Source organism: Colletotrichum spaethianum (assembly GCF_022836535.1).
Source record: "Colletotrichum spaethianum MAFF 239500 DNA, contig01, whole genome shotgun sequence".
NCBI classification, from domain to species: Eukaryota; Fungi; Ascomycota; class Sordariomycetes; order Glomerellales; family Glomerellaceae; genus Colletotrichum; species Colletotrichum spaethianum.
This window is the reverse complement of record NW_026054771.1, coordinates 1594421-1614033: the sequence shown is the minus strand read 5'-3', so window position 1 is coordinate 1614033 and position 19613 is coordinate 1594421. Positions and strand designations below refer to the sequence as shown.

The window sequence follows — 19613 nt, the reverse complement described above, 5'->3', positions numbered from 1 at the left end:
GGACCTCCATTGCCAGAATGATGCATCCATCCATCTCCAAGTCTCTCTTCCTTCTGCAGTAGCTCCATTCCACCCTGTTTATCCCACTGTCGTTCGTGGCCGGCCGGGGGTCAGACGACACTTCTCCTTCTCTCTAGTCTCTGCGTGTCCAGCGATACGTATCATTCTCCCGTCAGTCAGTCAGTCGTGTCTTTGGCATGCCCGGCCCACGATCCGTCCAAGGGACCCCGGGAGCACCTCCATCCAAGCCGGATGCGCCCAGCTAACCCCACCGCTGCGCTGTACCCTCCAGTATCCATGGACGTGCAGATGCAAAGACCCAGACCTCGACCCGACAACGTTACGGTCAGTCCCAAGGCTAGCCTGGGGGGGGAGGCCGGGGCGACGGCCGCCCATACGCCCTCGCACCAGGCCGTCAGTCGCGCGCCGCATCACCACGACCGCATCCATTGGGCTGCGAGCTTCAAATCCGAGGATAAAGATGTCCTCCCCTCCCGCGTCTCCTGTCCCTTTTGTTGGCCCTCCTCTCTCCATCCTCATCTCGTCTCCTCGTCTCCTCGTCTCCCCTTTCCCACTCTCATCCTCGTCTTGTTGTCTCCCTGTTTGTCTGTCTGCTATTGCTTGCATATCTGGAAATCCAAAACAAAAAAGTTATACACCTAGATCTCGGAACACTGGTCTCGTTGAACGCGGCCATTCTGTCCCTGCTTCACAGCACCTCGTCTGCTCTTACACGTCACCCGCCATTCTCAAACGCCAAAGACTCTGGAGCTGGCCTCCTCTCTCACACCCACGAAACACCTCCCATAATCCCATAATCGTGTCTTCCTAGACACAACCCGCCTCACAGCCAATATGTCCACGTATGAGAACCCCCCTGCCCCTCATCTCACTTACACCCCTACTCACACAACACCACTCAGTCTGGCAGCGGACATGTCGTTCGATTTCATCTTCCCCTCGTGTGAGCCATCAACACCGCCAAGCTTCTCCTTCGACTCGTCCCTCCTCGACCTACCCTACCACCACAACCCGGGCCACAACCGTTCGCGCTCCAATGGCTCCGTCTACTCCTTCGTCTCCGCTGCCGAGTCCACCCCGGACTCGGTGAGCACCCGCATGACGACGCCCTCCCGCGCCTCGCCTCCGATCCGCCAACACGGCCCTCTCCTGCTCCCCAAGATCCGCTCCCAGGACCAAGCCATTGAATCGCCCACCAAGCGCATCAAGACTTCGCCAAAGACCCGCGCCCCGACTCCCCGACGGGCGACGCCCTCCGCCCCCGCCACCAACGCCGTCTTCCGCCCGGCTCACTCTCGCAGCTTCACCAACCCGGAGACCATTGCCTGGAACATGCCATCCTCGTTCTGCAGCCAGCCCGAGGAGCAGTCCACCTCCTCCCTGCTCTGCTCGCCTGTCATCTTCGCCGATGATATGCAGTCTCGCCGCGCATCCACCTGCAGTTTCGACGGCTCTGCTCTCGAGAAGTTTGGCTTCCCGACCTACCGTCAGATGCCCTCATACGTTCCCTCCGCTGCACCCCAGCCCACCACAGAGGCCTACATGTTCCCTTCTTACACCCCGCGTGCGCCCTCTCCCCTCAGCCTGTCTGCCACGGCCACCCCAGACCCGACGCCCAGCACTACGCTCCTGACCTACCTTACCGAGTCCAACCCGGCTCCCTCGCTGGTGCGCACAATCTCCTTCCCGCTGCGGGACCCCAACACCAAGCACTTCTGGTGGGACGTTCGTCAAATTCGCCCCTGGACCACCTTCAACGCCTCCTCCGTCCTCTCCCTCCCTGGCGCCGCTGCCCTCCTCAACTGCCCCGTCCCGGCGCCTCTCCTCCCCACCCCGGCCCAGACCGCCCGCCACCCGGAGACCGAGGCCGCCCTGCACAGCATCTACGCCTCGCACTACCTGCCCAAGCTCAACGCCGCCCTCGCCATCTCCTCCAACCGGCCCATGCAGCTCTCGGTCCCCGCCGCCTCCTCCGCCGGCGCCAAGAACCCCGACCTCCTCTTCACCGCCTCCCCCGCCGGCGAGCCCGCCTCGGCCGCCCAGATCTTTGGCGGCAAGCCCACCGCCCGCGTCGTCGGCCTCGTGCGCTCCTTTGACCGCTTCAACACGGGCATGCGCGTCGAGGGCAACATCAAGCGTGTCGAGTACCTCCGCGGCCTCGCCGCCCTGCACCACGCCATGCGCGAGCACTCGTGCCGCTACGGCTTCATCCTCACCGAGATCGAGCTCGTCGTCGTCCGCAACGGGCCCGAGGCCGTCCCCAACTTTGGCTTCCTCGAGGTCACCTCCGTGCCGCTCGGCGCCGTGGCCGACGACGCAGACTGCGAGGTCGGCGAGATCCCGCTGACGGCTTGCCTCGCCCTCTGGGGCCTCTGTATGATGGCCGGCGACGACGCACCGCAGGGGTCCCGCGTCGCGCACTGGAAGGCCGAGATCGGCGCGCCGGCCGAGGGGACGAGGCGCAAGGCCCTTCCGAGGGACGACTGGATGCCCAAGCCGCAGCTGGCCGAGAAGCGGGAGGCTAAGCGGGCGAGGGGGTGGATCATGCCCGAGGACCCCGTTGGCAGGAAGGAGCTGGGCAAGAGGGGTGTGCGCTACGGCGCTTGCTAGTGCTCTCTTGTTTTGCTTCCATGTATGTATGCTTCTTTTCGAATGGCACGGTGGGAGGGCGTCTGGGAAGGGGTGTTTGGCTGGTTCCAATGCCCCTCGGGTACACGAAAACAAAAGTAATTGGGAGTTCACGGATGGGAATGGATAATGACTGGATGGGGAACACGGTATTCAACGCGAGGACGAGTGGATGAGATGAGACGACAATCTTTTTACGAGTGATGATGAGTTGCATTCTTTCATCTTGTTTAACATGTGCAAGTCGCTTTAGGCACTTGTAATTACAAACTTTTCAAGGTTCACCAGATGTTCAGAATGACGTTCACTTGTGTGTGACTACAAGGCCCCGTTTCGTGAGCTGGTGGACGGTCAATGATGAGGTCCTGGGTAATGAAATGTTGCTCCACCAACAAGTGATTGGCGTGAGTTTCCGAACGAACAAAACTTTGGTAGAAGCTGTTTTGACTAGCGGCAAGAGTAAGGTTTGCCATTGTCAAATAAGCGCGCTGGACAAAGTAAACTTTCGTAGGCCAAGGGTCAGGCTGTGATACTATTAATCCAGACTGTTTCGAGACTATGGGACCTTATTCATTATGCAACTTGTGATAATATACCGTGTCCGGAATTCATCAGTCGCAGGAGCCATAAAGACTTAAATCCTTTCCCATCGTCGTCCACTCCATCTTCCTGCGGCCATGATGCCATCGTCAACCCGAGCTTCACCATAACGTCACAGTCAACGCAAAGGCGAAGGTCTACTACATGACGGTTTCCTATGCTTGAAGCAAGATTTGCGTTGAGATGGGCCATTTCACGCTTCTCCAACTCGTTGTCATTGGCGTAGCCATGGCCATACCGCGCGGTACGTCTTTGCTTCATGTAGATGAATGACATGCGTGCCCTTTCGACTTGCACCTTAATTATGAGCTGCAGTCATCGGCGATTTGGTAGAAGCGCACATTGTGGTTGTGCATTCAACATGATGCTGACGCAGGCGCTCGTTTAGAGTCGTTACAGTCCGAGCCCGATCTAGCCGAGGCAGAGGTTTGTCGGCTGTCCGAGCCGGCGCCTTCGGGCGACACCCAGTGCCCTGAAGGATGGAAAATGGTGTGTAAGAACGATAGGGGCCATGAGCGAGAGTGTGGTACGGAGGCGAGGGTATGTTGTTGCCTGAAGACCGACGGATGAGCATGGTGTTATTCGTGATCACTATTGGTCGGTTGGGCTAGCATGGCTAGACAATTGTGCGTAACAACGCGAGAGGAGGACAGGGTGGTAATGTGAGTATGTTAGTGTAATAACACAAGACTTGCCAGGCGTCTCATTGCTTTTCCAGGATATTATACAAGTACAGCGTGGGGACCCGCTCTTCACCTCAACGCCATCATCCTCTCTATCCACACACTGAGGTGTTACATTGGATCTGAAGAACCCCAAGGTCTTCCCAACCTTTCCTTTCGAACGTATTTGGACCCAAGATCTTGCGAGTGGCACCGGGTATGAGTAAGCACCGGAAGTGAAAAATCCTCTTACTTTCGAATGTTGCTAGTCCGCAGCCATGGCCCATGAACAAGCTCGTGGACTCACCGCCCCTTCTTACCCCGAACTACCGCCAGGATCGTGTGGGTGAACACCGTTAACCCTGACCACTCCATCACTGCTTCTTGCGGTCGAAAAACGTCCGGATTCCTGTGACCGTGATCCAGCCGACGACAACGATGGTCACGGCTAGCCGCACCTCTCTGATGACGTCCACGGCGGCAGGCCCGAGGTGGATGACGTGGATGTGGTTGATTGCGCCCGAGTGCGCTGCCGCGACGCCGAATTGCTCCATCTGAGGGACGTTAGCGGAAAGTTCACGCAAGGAAATTCACTGCGTTTGTTTGTACGGGGGTTCACAAACGTCTGAAGCTGGTTTGATGATGATGAGCGGTAGTGAGGAGAGATGAGTGGTGACGATGGGAGTTGGCTGAGTGATGGAGAACTTTTTTATGGGTCGGTCGGATTACGTTAACGAATCATGGCGCTGGTTTGGTTCAGTGTCTTTGTTGGGTTGGTCAGATGAACACAATGATAGAAATGAAAAGCTTCAACGCATTTTCAATTTTCTGATGCGGCGATGCAAGCCAGTTCTTATTCACTTTTTGCACCCCATACAATTCAAGGGCCGTGTGGAAATTATACCGATGATGGTGTCGCTCAGCGGTATGCACACAGCGACCAGCAACGATGGCCAAGTCGAGAGACGTGAGATGGGATCACTCTTAGCACGCGAGACGTCTGCGCAAAAAGCCGAATAACATTGTAAACGCATCAGAACGAACACCGAAACTTAGTAAATTTACTTTGTTGTTTTTGTATCGCAGAAAAAAGAGTCATCAAGTGCCTGCTTTCGTGAGAGAGCTCTGGGCATTCCATCTCATTACATGCACTGAATTGTGTGTATATAGCGGTAAGATTCCCTCCGTGAATGGGATTCTCCTCAACTGCGGGTACTGTGAAGAAGAGTTGCTCAACAATCGCCTATTGCGAGTAGAATAACCCCAGCACGCAATGCTGCAGGTAAGCGCAACATGCCAAAGCCGGAAGGTCAAACGGTGTCTTGGTGCAGCTAACCGCCTTGCGATGCAACGCTGCATGCCTTTTGTCCCCATAGTGCTGATGCTAATACGAGATTGAAATGACCGTCTTGACCATGGTAAAGAATCACTTCATCTGGGAGTGCAAGCCAGGGCATTTGTCGCTATATGCTCTCAAACCTGCATGGTCAAGACTAATGTCCGGGTATCTGTCTCGATTACCCCTGCTGTCCAATATCTGATCCGTGTGATCGGCCAGCGAATACGGCAGGTAACCCATGTCGGTCTCAATACCACGTTTCCTGCACGATTTAGGCAGTAAAAAACACTTGTAATAGGCTATCATTTGCAACGGGACCGGAAAATCGCGTAATGTTTCCGGCCTTGGGTCGTGATGCCTCGAATACGCGATGCCCCCGCGCAGCATCTGAAGAGGTCCGCTTCTAATCTCGGGTCTCTCCAGAACACCTTTGTTTGTCAGACACAAAATGCAGGCGTGGGGATTTACCGCTGCCTTCGCACTGGCGAGGGCGATTGCCGCCCAGCAAGAGGGCAGTCTTGACGGGACCGCAGTCCGTTTGGCGAAGAGCTACATTGTCGAATACGCAGCCGTACGAATCTTCAGTCGTAAGCTAGGTTCTTCTCATCTTGCTGATGATTGGGTGTAGGGCACAATTGGTAAACGCAGCTCTCTTGTTTCGAGGGACGGCGTCAAGGTAGTGAAGAGCTTCGACAGCGATGTCTTCAATGGCGCCAGCGTTGAGGTTACCGACTTGAACCTCGACAGCTTGCTTGGTCTGCCGGACATCATCAGTGTCTGGCCGAACAACCCTGCATATCTCGAGCCTTCTGCCCCGGCCGACGCCGACCTCCAATCAGTTCCGTCTGTTGCGCACGTCGTCACGGGCGTGAGCAAGCTGCATGAGCAGGGGATTGTCGGCAAGGGTGTCAAGGTGGGCGTTGTTGATACCGGCATCTGGTACAATCACTATGCTGTAAGTTGGTACTTCCCCGTAGAGTCCAGAGCTCAACCCAGTGACTGATAACTGAGCAGCTCGGTGGAGGCTTTGGAGGAAGCTTTAAGGTTGCTGGCGGATATGACTTCGTTGGCGATCAGTGTAATCAAGACACCATCAAATCTTCAAGTCTTCGCCCGGTATGACACTAATCACTGGCATAGACTGGCCTTCCATCGGGTACGATAAGGAGCCGGATACTGACCCTTTGGATCTGCTGGGTCACGGAACCCATGTCGCTGGTATCATTTCTGGAAAGACAGACAAGTCGGTTCCCATAATGCGTCTTGAGGGAGGAAACTTTGCCTGACAAGTCGTGTCCAGTTTCACCGGTGTAGCACCCGAGGCGACACTTTATGCCTACAAAGTTATTTCCAGACAGGTAAAACATATTACCATCGAGGGCTCCAGGTTCTTGGATTGCAAGCGCTGAATATCGCCTCTAGGGTTCGACGGATTCTGCAACTTTGATTGAGTCTTTCTTGAAGGCATATGACGACGGTGTGAGTACATTGCATCTTCATCTTTTTTGGCCAGTGACGCCTTCGATGAGGTTTTTGGTCATACATATCCCGAGTTCCTTTTCTGACATTAATCCAAGGTCGACATAATTACCTCCAGTATAGGGGGCTCAAGTGGATGGGCTGAGGAAGCCTGGGCTGTAGTTGCATCCCGACTTGTCGAACAAGGAGTCGTTGTGACAATTTCCGCCGCCAACTCTGGGTCACAGGGTGCTTTCTACTCGAGCAGCGGATCGTCCGGCAAAAATGTTCTCGCCATCGCTTCCGCCGACGCGCCATCTGTTAACACGACCCGAGCATCCGCCTTCACATCCTGGGGGCTCCTCAACGACCTTAGTGTCAAGCCAGACGTTACGGCTCCCGGCGGCTCAATTTACAGTACGTACCTCAACCACGGCTGGACGACCATGAGCGGCACTTCTATGTCTTGCCCATATGTTGCCGGAGTAGCAGCCCTGTACATCAGCGCGTTTGGAGGACGCCAGATCCACGGGAAGAGTTTTGCTTTGGCTCTCAACAAGCAGATCATCGCCAGTGCTCGCCCACTCAAGTACCACCTCTCTGAGTATTATGAGTTGCCGGCGCCTGTCCCACAAGTCGGTAACGGGCTGGTGGATGCATTCAAGCTGCTTCATTCAAACACGACTTTGGACTTTGTACCAATTGCTCTGAATGATACCCGCTACTTCAGCAGGTACCACGACATTACTGTCAAGAACGGAGGGCCCGAGGAGGTGACCTATCACCTCTCGGCACAAGATGCATATGGTGTCGAGACGTTGTTCTCAAACAGCGCCAGTCAAGACAAGCAGGTTAAGACTCTCAGCGACTTGATTCCTCGGAAGTTGGCAGCTGAGATCAGCCTCCCTGGTGACTTCACTCTGAAGCCCGGTGAAGGCAAGACAGTCTCGTGAGTTCACAATGTGTCTGCGTTACATTGTAATATTTATTAATCCCTGATTCAGGGTCAGCTTCAAGAACCCGGATACGCTTGGCTGGAATGCGGCAGTACTCCCGTTGTACAGCGGCAGAATCATTGTTTCAGGAGACAATGATGAAGAGCTCTCGGTTCCGTATGCAGGTAGGTGGCAATATTGACGGTCTGCGGTAGAATCTCCGTAACAACTAAATACTATAGGTGCCGCGGCCGATTTGAGAAAGGAACTGACGCCACTGTTCCGTAATGGCTTCCCTTATATTGAGAGCGGCGATCCTGCAATCAGAGGAAAGACCTCGTAAGTAAACCCACATTCACAAAGTGGCATGCGTTATACGCTAGTAAAGAGACTGACCTTATATTTCATACGCAGATTCACTTTCAACCTCACTCTCGGTGTCCAAGACTTTCCAAAGATCTTCCATAACATCATCTGGGGCACACGAGAGCTCAGATGGGATGTAAGATTCTTCGGTGGCCTAGAACACATAGTTTCAGACTGATATTTTAATAGATATTCGATCAAGGATGGACTGAGAGACAATGGGTATACCCACCGATCGTTGGCGAAAAAAGCTATATTGGGTCTGGTCCCTACTGGGTCGGCTCTGGACAAGCACCATTCTTTGACCCGAGCAGGTGGGATCCTGATGATACGCTGTCCTTTCCAAAGATCAACCAAGCAAGAAGCAATTTCAATTTTGAGAATTGGTGGTTCGGAAAGTTGGCGAATGGGAGTCAGATTGCAGTTGGCAACTACACGTGAGTCGTCCTGCACAGTGAAAAGACTAATGCTATATTGACACGAAATCGATGACTGACTACTTTCAACAGATTGAGATATGCCGCCTTGAAGCCTTTTGGCAACCCCTCGTACTCGGACAACTGGGTAGCATTCACCACGCCGATCGAGGTTCTGGGCCAGTATTGAATGTCTTCGATGCTATGAAGATTGTCTTACAACATGGGTAAACAGCTCAGGACAAAGGAGAAACGAGCTCAGAAAACTAACTAGAGGTTTAGATAGAAGTACGAAAACCGAGCCAGTTAAAATCTTACCCCAGTCATCCACAGAGATGAACCGCTTTGACATACTTGTAACGGAGATACCAACGTATGAAAGAATTTTGAGAGTGTGATTTTGAAACCAAATCCACCTGCGTGCTAGTACTCTTTCTGGGTTTGATCAATTATTACCTTCACACAGAGTAAACCGAAGGATTCTAAGAGATCTCCCAGAGTACTTCGAAAACAGCAAACATAACTGATTCAAAAGAAATATGATACTGAAAATCATCAATCAATCGTTCATGATAGCATAGGCTTGCAAAGGCCGGCCTTACTCTTCAGTCAAGAGATCAAAACATTTGCTGTAGCATTGGATGGCTTGAGACAACCCCTACCTAAGAACGATGAGAACACTGAATTAACCGAACGTATGGCAATGCAGCCATGCTTGGCATAAGAAGTCACCAACCTCAAGTCGTTTCTACACAGGAATAGCGCGATACGTGTGTCAGGTATTTCTCTCCTTCACAGCGCCTTGAAAATACGCGCGGAAGATGGTCCCAAAGCGATCATGCTTAGCCCAAGAAGGAGAGGAGAGGCTTTTAGTTCAGGGCTAAGCCGTTTCTAGTGGTCCTTCTTCCCTAGCTGATTGTCTAACATAAATGACATTTGACCAATGTAGTTCCCGTTCCAATCATCCACGTGAAGTTCGGAGAACGCATTTGGCTCCATGTTAGGCTCAAAGCAGGACCAGCTATCAATAGTCGGTTGTTGTAAAGGTAAATGAATCTCTGTATCCAGTGGTGTGTTTACACATGGATGGCACTTTTTGGCTATAATGTAGGCCTCAGCAATGCGGTAGAGCGCCCGGCATAAGTCGTGCTGACTTTTGCATGATTCCACTAGCCCACTGAGCCTTTCGATGATTTTAAGGGCGCTTCGAAGGAGATCTAGATCCTCAAGGTTTGAGTTGCCGATGCAGTGGAGGAATGTTATGATGTAGGGGGTGAAGGATGCGTAGAGATGTGTCCTGCGTGTCATCAGTATCACGCCTGGTAACGAAAGTGTGTGGACTTACCAAACAGCGTAAGAGAAAAGAGATGCATAACCACCAGAGGCAGACCGGGTATAGGCAGCCGCGTGTGCCATTAATCCTTTCCGGGCTGCATCGAAGCACTCTTCCGAAATACCACTAGCGGAATTGGACGAGCTTGCGCCACGGTGTGTTAAGGTCAAGATGGAGTAGTAAACGACATCAGAAGTATCGAAAGTAAACTCAAACAACTCTCGGCGAAATGCATTGGTGTAATCGACACCTCGCCATGAATTGTACCATTGCGACAACCGCTTAGAGAGGTGACCTGCAACTGCCCGTCTCTCCTCCTCACTGGAACTTGATGCAACTGGCGAATACAAATCCTCATAGATCTTCGACTGAATCCTGCCAAGTTCAATGAACGCACTGAACGTCGTATCCCAGGGTCTTCTTTCCGGTCTTTGGGAGATCTCGAAAGGCTCCACGTCAACATCCATGTCTTGGATGATTGTTGCCTTCCCCTGGGAAAGTGTCAGGCTGCGGTCAGCGAGGTAGACGTGCCAAAAAAGCCGCCGTGCCCTACAAGCCTCCTGTACCGTTAAAGCGGCTAGCTTTGCTTTTCGGTGATACCCTAGTGCTAGAATATGTCTGGCGGCGGCAGACATCAGACTCCACTGTAGCGGCAGGTTTCCGTCCTGTTGTGCTTTCAGCGCCTGTTTCATATCAGAAAAGCCTATCATACGGAAGTAGTAAGGGAAAACAATAAAGAACATAGAAGAAGACAACAACCAAATGGAAAAAGGGGAGAGAAGAAGGGCGAGAACTTGCCGCTATCGACAGTATGAGTGTATGCTCGAACGTTGGCACCGCCATCACGTCGTACGTCTCAACGCCTGATTTGAAATTGGAATCGCATAGGTCATAGTAGCGATCTGTTTCTTCGCGGCTGAACTCGGGATGTGCCGCGAAGTCGATATCCCTCAACAGGACCGAGAGATAACCATGGAGAAGAGTGGTTTCCCCAATCGTCACCGGCTCAGCAGAGAAATATATTCTTTGACATAGATCTTCCACTTGTTTGCGATTCTCTACTGCGTAAAATAGGAACAATACTGAATGGTCTGTTTGCAGCATCCTTTAGCATTCAGACAGGCATTTGAATCAAGCCGTTGAAACTCACCTGTCACTGTACGAAGAAGGCGGACTACGAAGTCCGATGGTGGCACCTGTGGTTGAGATCCTTTAGATGTGTGAGGCTGACGAACCTTCTTGTTGGAACTTGTGTCCGGCGGTGCCTCTTGCCTGTGGCAGATTCCCCGCAAAGTGGCCACCTCATCCACGACACCGGGGGGTTGAGCCTCTTCAATCCTGAGCTCTTCGATTTGGCTTGCAAATAAGGTTTGTTGCCTGAAGGATGAGTTTCCTTCATATGACACTTGGTAGTCTTCCCACAGGCAGTGATGAGATACCGGGTCATCAACTATCGTTGGGATGATATTCTGCGTCGAAGATGATCTCGTTCTGTTGGAATCTGGTTCAGTTCGGGTTTTAAGAGCTTCTTCGACAGCGTTTAGTCTCTCGTGCAATTGTCGAATAGTTGGGCATCCTTCATTGAAGCTACTGCACCAATGTCAGCTCTAGCTCTAGAGTTGCACCCTCTATTGATCGTCTCTTTACTTGTCTGTTCGGTCCACAGTTGGTTTTTGTGTTTGTGCGACCGATCTACCCGCTGGACGGCAGAGTATTTTCGAAGTGACACAATTAGAACAGGGAACCTCTCGATTACACCGTGTCTAACACTCTAACTGTTAGTTTAACGGATGTACTAAAATAAGTCTTAAGTGGACACGCAAGACCCCCGGACCGTACCCGAGCCCCGATGGGACCGAGATGTCCGCCAGAACAAGGGATTCAGATGTAGTTTCCTAAGTACCTTGCGGATCCGACAGTTATGACACTGCAGGAGGATCAGAGTGGTCAGCGTCATTAGATTCGCGGCGCCGGAGGCGGTTCCGGGACGGGACTTACCGCTCTCGGAATGATGCTTGTCTTTGGTGTGTGTGGCTCCAGGTCCATGATATTCCTTCCAGACCGAGCGAGGCTATTCTGGGACGAGTTATCAAGAGTGTTTGACTACACGAACTGCGAACAACATGCGGCTGTGGCTTCCCTTCTCCTTCCGGATCTTTCAAGTCTTTTGTTTTTACCAGCCGCGGAATCCGTGGGATTTCAGCACGCACGGGCTCAAATCGGAGACGGGGGCAGCTGTTTGGGCTCCGCTAGGTTTTATGCGGCCGAATAAACGGAGACATTGCTCACATAAGCGTACTGCCGTAGGGGCGAGAGCGAAACCGAACTGTGATTTGTCACTCTTCCCGCTATTTCGAGGGGCCCGTCGGATGTGCGCCCGAACAGGATGGGTACTTGGGCAGCATCGTGAATAAGGTTCATTAGTTTAAGGCAAAATCGTCACCCTAGGGAGCTCTTGCCAAAATTAAACTTTCATATAACTAGCTGTATTGATTTGACTATGATTCACATTCGAGAATCCCAAGGCTCTGCTATTGATACTATGTTCCTTTGGCGCAATCTTTGTCTGTGTCTTCTTCAGCTTATTGCACCAGATACCTAACCATTCTGTCATGTCATCAACAGTCTTGCTACGTCAACTTAAGTCAATAGTTACAATGTCTCTTGTCCACTACCGCCAAGACCTGGCTCTACAAATAATGATCCTGTCTGTGAATTTCTTTACTTATTGGTTGTAGAGAGAGTAACGCATGTACTGACCGTTCGCCATACAACTCTAGCGTTATCCTATCACTATGAGCGAGTGTCACTGTAGGGAAAGTCTATAGCTGACCCGGAATTTCTCCCACGAACGTCCAATTGCCATGCGTCGGTCCGAAATGAGTTCCGATTGTTAACTTCTGGTTGGCTCTACTTCACACTGCAGTGCCGATGTGCTCACGCAGCAGAAAATATACAGTTTATCGAGAACTTAGAGGCAAGTGCTAACGCGCAGGCTCTGTAAGCTGTATAAAGAAATAAAGTCGCCCTCACGAACTCGCTACTTCTGTTCGGTTCATTGCCGGCCGCGGCTTAAGTCAGCGCAACACCCAGGCAGACTCTGGAGCCTCCTCAAATGACTCAGAAAAGGTCTTGCCAAGAAAAATATACTTCTGAGCTCTACTAAACTCGAAAGCCTCGCTTGGATCATATTGGGATATCGGAGATGGATTGGCATGGAAATCAGTACTATTTTTAGTGATCGCGCGAAGCCTAGGGTTCACTTCAATGTGCCTGACTTAACAAGCCGAGCAATATCGGTGTGGAGTCATGGTTAAATGCTGAGCGAGTAAATCACCAAAAACAGGTCTAATGCCGACCAAGTGTATTCAATAATAATCTAGCTCGATACTGCATGAGCGGATAATTACCCATCTGAAAACGGAATCGACAAGGAAGGACTGCTAGTACATCGACGCTACCTTTTACAGGACTTGAACAGCACAAGCATCTTCCTGGGATTAAGAAAGCATACACAATATAACTAGACCAACCAACACAAGACCTGGCATCTTCACGGCCAATTGAGGACCCCGATTGGGAGTCTGAGAAGGCGAGCTACCAGTTTGCGTGGAGGATGTTGGATTCGACGAAGATGGACCGGTTGGAGACGTCGAAGCTGTCGCGGATGCAGCAGGAGCCGTTGCGCTTCCCGATGGACCCGCACTGGAGCCCGAGCCCTGGCCGTCGCCGTTGTCGTTGATGACAGAATCCCACGAAGGGAAAGTGGTGCCCGGGCACGCAGCGACGCACTCGTACGTGTTCTTGTAGGTACTGGGATCGTCGCTTGTCTTGTTTCTCTCGTCAAAGTACTTGTCGTTGCACTTGCGGGCGCACGCGTAAGCAGAGCATGGGATGCGATCCATGTCGCCCAGCGAAGAACCGTCAAGTTCAGTCTTGCCCCATTCCGCTGTTCCCCCGGAAAAGGTGAACTCGTTGCTATACTCGAATCCCGATGGGCCGTCCTTGCTTGGATCCGAGTTCCATTCCACCGTTGTGATCATGAGATCGGCAGAGTCAGGGACAGCGTCGGCGGGGATTGTAACCTTTAGGGAAGTAACGTCAATTTTGGTCCCGTTGGCCAAGAGGCATACGGGGCCGGTACCCCAGCCGGGCGGTGTCGTCGCCAGGTAGAGGTTGTAGTTGGTGAAGCCGGCATCGAAAGAGCTGGCTCCGTCGGAAATATCGTTGCTGATTGTGACTTCAACCTCAGTGTTAGCCTTGACGGCAGACTGAATGCTGATTTTCTCGAACGCCACGGCGCTTGATGCGCCAGCTAGCAAGACGCCCAATGGGCCTAGAAGTGTAGATGAGATCATGGTGAACTAGAAACCTAGAGGCCTCGAGACAGATCGTGGCTAATTGGGAATGACAGGGACAATGACAGATCAGGTCGAATACGATGAATAAAGAGAAGAAAGTTAAAGGATGACAAGAACATTAGCATGAGAACGACAGAATGAAGATGGGGAGCGAAAGACACCAGAGCCGGGCAATCAGCGATGTTCTTCTTCTTTCCTTTTCCCGAAAGAATTCGCTGTGCCCCTGAATTTCAGCACCAGTAGACAGCAACCATTGGGGAGCGAGATTGGCTTGCTGAGCTAGTACGAAAAGGGTGCTAGGCGACCGCAATAGCCTGGGACTTTGGCGAAAATCAAAACAACAATGACATATTGAACGCTGCTGCCTAAGACACGGAGAAAAACTAGCGTGGTTGATGACGAAGTTTTCTCCTATTAGTTGAAAAAGCAAACATTTGATCGCTCTCGAGCCCATATCAATTGAGGCAAGCTTTTGCCAAGACAAGCACACAGCGCCCAAAAGCTTACATGCCGCGACCAGCTTCTGCATGAAACCAACAGTTCGTTATTTTTGTGCAGTTAGTACTCGTTGATGAGTTCTTTGAGACGTTTCTCATCTAGAATCTCGGCTTCGACTAGGCGCCCTGTCTCTCTAACTTCACCATCCAGGCGCTGATACCGCACAATAGTTGGCACATTGTGCACGTTCCACTGGGTTCGAAAAACATTTGTAGGAATCTTCCACCTGTTCCACTAGATTAGCGAATGCCCACTTGGTGGTAGTGGGTTGGATTAGCCACTCACTCCGGCCTCTGGCCAACCTCGACGAAAGCCATCTCAGGTGCACTGTCCGCTGAGAAGGCAGCTTTGATATGCGGTAAAGCGGCTCTCACGTCAGGGCACCATGACTCCCCAGTGTCCGGGTGGTCGGAAGTGGTGAACGTGATAAAAAACGCCGCAGTGGGGGTCTCTGGCAAAATAAGCGCATTCGCCGCCTTCGGCAGCGTGAAGCGGGTGTTGATGGGCATGGTTGGAGGTTATTGTTAGTGGTCCACTGACAATTGAGAAAGGGAAAATCTGTGCCAACACGCCAAATAACCAGCTGTGATTGCAGCAGGACTATGCGGCACGTTGATATCTAATTCGACGTGATTTCTAGCAGAGTTCTAATGATGACTAAATGGCGCGATCCGATTCCATAATGGTGTTACCCGGCGCATGATCCTGAATGCCTCCGACACCGGTCTAGGATGGATCCATCGCGCCGGAGTATGTGAGGTGGAGATCCGGCGAACACCGGCATTCTCTTCTGTAATTGGCCGAGGAGGCGCCTAGTTAGTAATTGAAAGTTGATCAAAACAATTTTCGGCATTTCATACCAGAGATGATGTATCCAGTGGATGACAAGCGTATAAAGGCTAAGGGCGTTCTATTAATGGATAAGATGCTTACTTAACTATAGGAGCAACAACAATACGAAAGCCGTTTCCCCGCCAAAATCCAGATGGCTCGAGGCTGCCGCGATATGTACAATTGGCCTTGACCTTTGGACTTGAGAAGCACCCTCCGCGCAGCACTCGTCGAATTTGCTCAGGTGCATCCAGTGCCTCTCTGCCATCACCTTGCCATGGATACTGGAAGGATGGAGTGGCCATATCCTCGCCCCAAAGAGTCGAACACCACTCCCATATGTGTCCCGCCATGTCAAAGCAGCCATAGGGTGAGCGACCTTTGGGAAACAGACCAACCGCGCATGTCGCATTGAGGCCTGTTGTTTCGCTGTTTGCCGCTTGATCATCCCATGTCGTACCCCAAGGGTAAACGATTGCGTCACTCTCAGTGTTAATTTGATTACCCCTAGCTGCCCGCTCCCACTCTGGTTCTGTCGGAAGGCGCACTTGCTCGTGGTAGCCAATTTTGCCAATGTTTTGCCAACGGAGAGTCAACCAAGAACAATATGCTCTTGCATCGTGCCACGTCAGGTCCGTTGCTGGTGCATTTGATCTGTCGGAGTCTGCACCGTCCATGCTCACCCATTCACGACCCGTTTCTTGGATGAAGACAAGATAGTCCCTGACCACAACCGGGTATATACCGATGCGAAAGCTTTCCAGAGTCATATTTCCAAGAGGCTGTGAGTTCGGGTGACTTTGTGAACCCATGAGAAAGCTTCCAGCAGGGATTTCTGCAAGGGATGCCAAATCTCGTGGGTCACCAAGCCTCGAAAGTATACGGCCAGCTTTCTCTCGCTCACTAGCCGACAGTGTTCCTTTTGCGACGATATGTAGCATCGCACTGGCTATCTTGTCTTGAAACCTCTTCGCCTCTCCGACAAGATCTGCCACAAGTAGGGCGCCACGTTGGCTTTCGGTTGGTGAGCCGTCGAGAAGACCCTCGACAAGGCCATCTGGGCGACCTGAGGAACTCAAACGGAGCAGGCAGCTCTGTATGATAGGAGCATGAGCCAGAGTCTGTAGGCGAAATAATTCAACAGCGACATGTGGAGGTAGATCCGCCAAGTGTCGGGCAGCTAGTAAATGCTGGACAGCGTCACAGAACACCGCCGGATGATCAGTTGCCGCGGGTGAGACGCAGTTGGTTGGCGCCGGGGAAGTTTGATCGTAGCGTATGCGGTTATATGCATTTTCGGCGAAAGTTCGAGTGGCGCCTGGTTTTGAAAAGATGGCTTCCAGCCATGAATCAAGGAGTTCCTCGGCTTGGTCACCACGATGTTCAGCTTGAAGCGCAAGCGCAAATAAGGCTGGTTTCTTCGCAGCAGCGCCCGTTGCAATCAAAACTTCCGACGGCTTGGATCCCATATGTTTTGAAACTGCCTGCCGCCTGTGAGACTCCAACAATGGTAGCAAGTCGTGTCGGACTACCTCGGAAGGCAAGATCCAACGATTGCAGACATTTGGATCCCCGAGCAAGAGAAGTTTATGGTTTCCATGCTCTTGGAATAACGGGAGCAATTGCTTTAGAGGACGCAGCGCTGCATCACCATCCCTATCAACTGCATCAATTGCGATCAATAAGTCTATTCCCTTGGTTGAAGCTGTTTGGATCATGTCCGGAATTGTGATGCCAACCAGTGTCTCCAGAGAATGTGTGTTGTCCAGCGTAAAGTAGCAAGGCAGGGTCTGCCTGGAATTCCATGCCTCTTCCCTACTGTCGCCGAAGTCATTGCGGACCAGTAGCTGAGCAGAGTCGAAATCCTTACACGTCAGGCGAAAGCAGAGGTGTTTCGCAAATGTCGTCTTACCACTGCCACTCAGTCCTGTCAAGAGTAGAATTTGATGGTCGCGTACCAACTCAAGGGCGGAGTAGTAAATGGGAGGCTCCGGCTTTTCACCTGCTTTGCGCTTTCGTAAGCCTTTGGCAGCTTTGTCCTCAAAAGTAAACCGCGCAAGGAGTGGAATATAGCCAGTGGCCAGGTCGATGGTCGTTCCATTTGGCAGAGTCAACAAAACCTCGCTGCCAAATCGTTCACCAGCTGCTTGTTGGAGTTGAAAGGTTTGGGTCGTGTTTGTCTCCATGGTGAAAATCGGTTGAGTTTCGAAGGTGTATTGCGCGATCGGCCGGTCATATATACCGAACTGTCCGACTGGTGGATCCATGCTTTCGAGTCCAAGGCGGAGGTTCCGCATGCAAGGGGAGCCAAGGTACACCCGCCGAGAGTGGATGGTTGCTCTTTACGAAAGTGATGCTCGAAGATCCAAATCTTTCAAGCTGTGCACCAATTACATTTCCAGTTTCAGCTAATAGACTTAAGCCCAAAGGCATGAGTATACTCTAGATTGTTCTCAAAGCTACAGTAACAGATGTAACTGTTTTTGATGCTCGCTGGGAGACCATAGTGTCCCTCCTATTCGAGTGTAAGGATGCCAGAATGCCCGATTTGTAAACCAACTTCATGGTTCGTCGCCCACACAACTTCAGGATGCGCTATATACAGCCAAGGAGGGTTCTCCTGTAACCTCTTCAATGTTTTCGCATATACCGTTGCTCGATCATCGTACTCCACCATATTTCTCGCCTCATGGATCAATCGCTGGACCTCGTCGTCGTGATATCCGAGCCACCAAGTAGCATGAGAAGAGCTCGAAACTTTGTCATCTAGTACCCTGAATGTGCTGTTGGGTGTCGAATCAAATAGAGCCAGGCTGCCGATCTGCTTCTGAAGGCCGATTTGACGTGCATACTCGGGGCGGTTAGTTTCGACCTCAATTTCAACCTTTAATCCAATGGCCCTCAGCGAAGATGCCACGAAATCGGAGATCTTCTGCGCGTGTTCTGGCATATAGGTCGGTGTCCTCAACACCAACGACGTACTTGTGTCTAAGCCTTTGAGTAAATCCCGAGCTCTAGCGGGCTCATAGGGAATTGGCTCCAATTCCGACTTCGGGAAGCCAAGATGGAAGGGGCTGACGATGGTGGCAGATGGTGATGCAAACCCACGATAGACCTCCTTGACTAGTGCCTCGTTGTCGATAGCGAGATTGGCAGCAAGACGTGCATTCGGCGAGGTGAAGATGCCCTCAGTACAATTGAGATAATAAATGGCTGAGAGTGTGCTAGTAACCCTCCCCCATTTGACTGAATCATCAAAATTCAGTAGATCGAAGCTCTCCACTCGTTCAAGATTCAGGGCAGCATCCACCTCACCATCACGAAGCAGCTGGAGTCTTTTAGCTGCAGACGGCTCTGTCGAGGCTATGATGATGTGTGGAGTGTTCTGTCGATTTGGATTGAGCCGCTGCAACTTTGCTTTTCCGAGGCCATCTTGGCGCTCAAACTCAATCACACGAAAAGGACCGGTCCCGATGACTGGCTTGCCATCTTTGTCAAGACGTGATGGCCAGAACTCGCAGAACACACCCAAAATGTCTGCAAAAGGCTCCGAGCTGACAACCTTTATAGTCTGGTCGTCCTCGGCTGAGAATTTGGTTTGCGCAAAGTAGCGGCTGTAGCTCCAACGCATGCCAAAGTAATCCCGTGAGTCTAGAAGGCCAAGGATGTAGCTGACTATGTCGGTTGCTGTGCATGACTTTCCGTCGTGAAATACGGCATCGTTGCGGATATGGAAATGCCATATGCGGGCGTCGGCAGAATGTTCCCAGCGGTCAAAAAGACCGGGTTTGACATGGCCGTACGGTTGCCATCGGAGAAGAGGTTCGAAGACGAGACTCTTCAAGGCTGTGACGCTGTTGTCATCTGTCACTTGGGTTGGCAGGCGAAAGTCGACATTTTCCAAAGATAGGTTCAAGATTTCCGGCGTCATTGTGGCGATCATATGTTGCTTTGAGTGCTGAGGCTTTCGCTGTATCTCGGCACTGGAGTCTGGGATGCTGCTGATATCGGTTCTTGTTGATCAGATAGGCCTATGTGAGTACTTCCATCAGCGATTCCTAATGGAAGTCAATGGGCACTTGGGTCAGATAAGCCCCCACGCTCGTAGTGCTGGGTCCATACAAAACCGGTGCGATCGCGGAGATAAGTACTATACGCATCAAGC

General features: G+C 51.8%; 8 protein-coding genes across 8 annotated transcripts; 3 read left to right on the top strand and 5 right to left on the bottom strand.

The window, feature by feature from the left end:
• Positions 1-855: 855 nt before the first annotated feature.
• On the top strand, positions 856-2631 carry ColSpa_00423 (uncharacterized protein; the record flags this gene model as incomplete). The annotated part of the gene is made up of 1 exon (XM_049266635.1): positions 856-2631. The coding sequence occupies one exon, from the start codon at positions 856-858 to the stop codon at positions 2629-2631; it is 1776 nt and encodes a 591-aa protein (XP_049122592.1).
• Positions 2632-4285: 1654 nt separating this feature from the next.
• ColSpa_00422 (uncharacterized protein) lies at positions 4286-4465 on the bottom strand (the record flags this gene model as incomplete). Its single annotated transcript, XM_049266634.1, has 1 exon — positions 4286-4465. The coding sequence occupies one exon, from the start codon at positions 4463-4465 to the stop codon at positions 4286-4288; it is 180 nt and encodes a 59-aa protein (XP_049122591.1).
• Positions 4466-5698: 1233 nt separating this feature from the next.
• Positions 5699-6260, top strand: ColSpa_00421 (subtilisin DY; the record flags this gene model as incomplete). Its single annotated transcript, XM_049266633.1, has 3 exons — positions 5699-5821; positions 5879-6205; positions 6228-6260. The coding sequence occupies 3 exons, from the start codon at positions 5699-5701 to the stop codon at positions 6258-6260; spliced, it is 483 nt and encodes a 160-aa protein (XP_049122590.1).
• Positions 6261-7154: 894 nt separating this feature from the next.
• Positions 7155-8615, top strand: ColSpa_00420 (uncharacterized protein; the record flags this gene model as incomplete). The annotated part of the gene is made up of 6 exons (XM_049266632.1): positions 7155-7657; positions 7713-7828; positions 7886-7982; positions 8058-8145; positions 8199-8446; positions 8519-8615. 6 exons carry the CDS (start codon positions 7155-7157, stop codon positions 8613-8615), a joined length of 1149 nt encoding a protein of 382 aa, XP_049122589.1.
• A 4643-nt stretch (positions 8616-13258) lies between these two features.
• ColSpa_00419 (uncharacterized protein) lies at positions 13259-14116 on the bottom strand (the record flags this gene model as incomplete). Its single annotated transcript, XM_049266631.1, has 1 exon — positions 13259-14116. One exon carries the CDS (start codon positions 14114-14116, stop codon positions 13259-13261), a length of 858 nt encoding a protein of 285 aa, XP_049122588.1.
• Positions 14117-14677: 561 nt separating this feature from the next.
• ColSpa_00418 (thioredoxin reductase) lies at positions 14678-15126 on the bottom strand (the record flags this gene model as incomplete). The annotated part of the gene is made up of 2 exons (XM_049266630.1): positions 14678-14843; positions 14903-15126. The coding sequence occupies 2 exons, from the start codon at positions 15124-15126 to the stop codon at positions 14678-14680; spliced, it is 390 nt and encodes a 129-aa protein (XP_049122587.1).
• Positions 15127-17369: 2243 nt separating this feature from the next.
• On the bottom strand, positions 17370-17634 carry ColSpa_00417 (uncharacterized protein; the record flags this gene model as incomplete). The annotated part of the gene is made up of 2 exons (XM_049266629.1): positions 17370-17375; positions 17407-17634. The coding sequence occupies 2 exons, from the start codon at positions 17632-17634 to the stop codon at positions 17370-17372; spliced, it is 234 nt and encodes a 77-aa protein (XP_049122586.1).
• A 329-nt stretch (positions 17635-17963) lies between these two features.
• Positions 17964-19379, bottom strand: ColSpa_00416 (glutathione-binding protein GsiB; the record flags this gene model as incomplete). The annotated part of the gene is made up of 1 exon (XM_049266628.1): positions 17964-19379. One exon carries the CDS (start codon positions 19377-19379, stop codon positions 17964-17966), a length of 1416 nt encoding a protein of 471 aa, XP_049122585.1.
• Between the last annotated feature and the right edge of the window lie 234 nt (positions 19380-19613).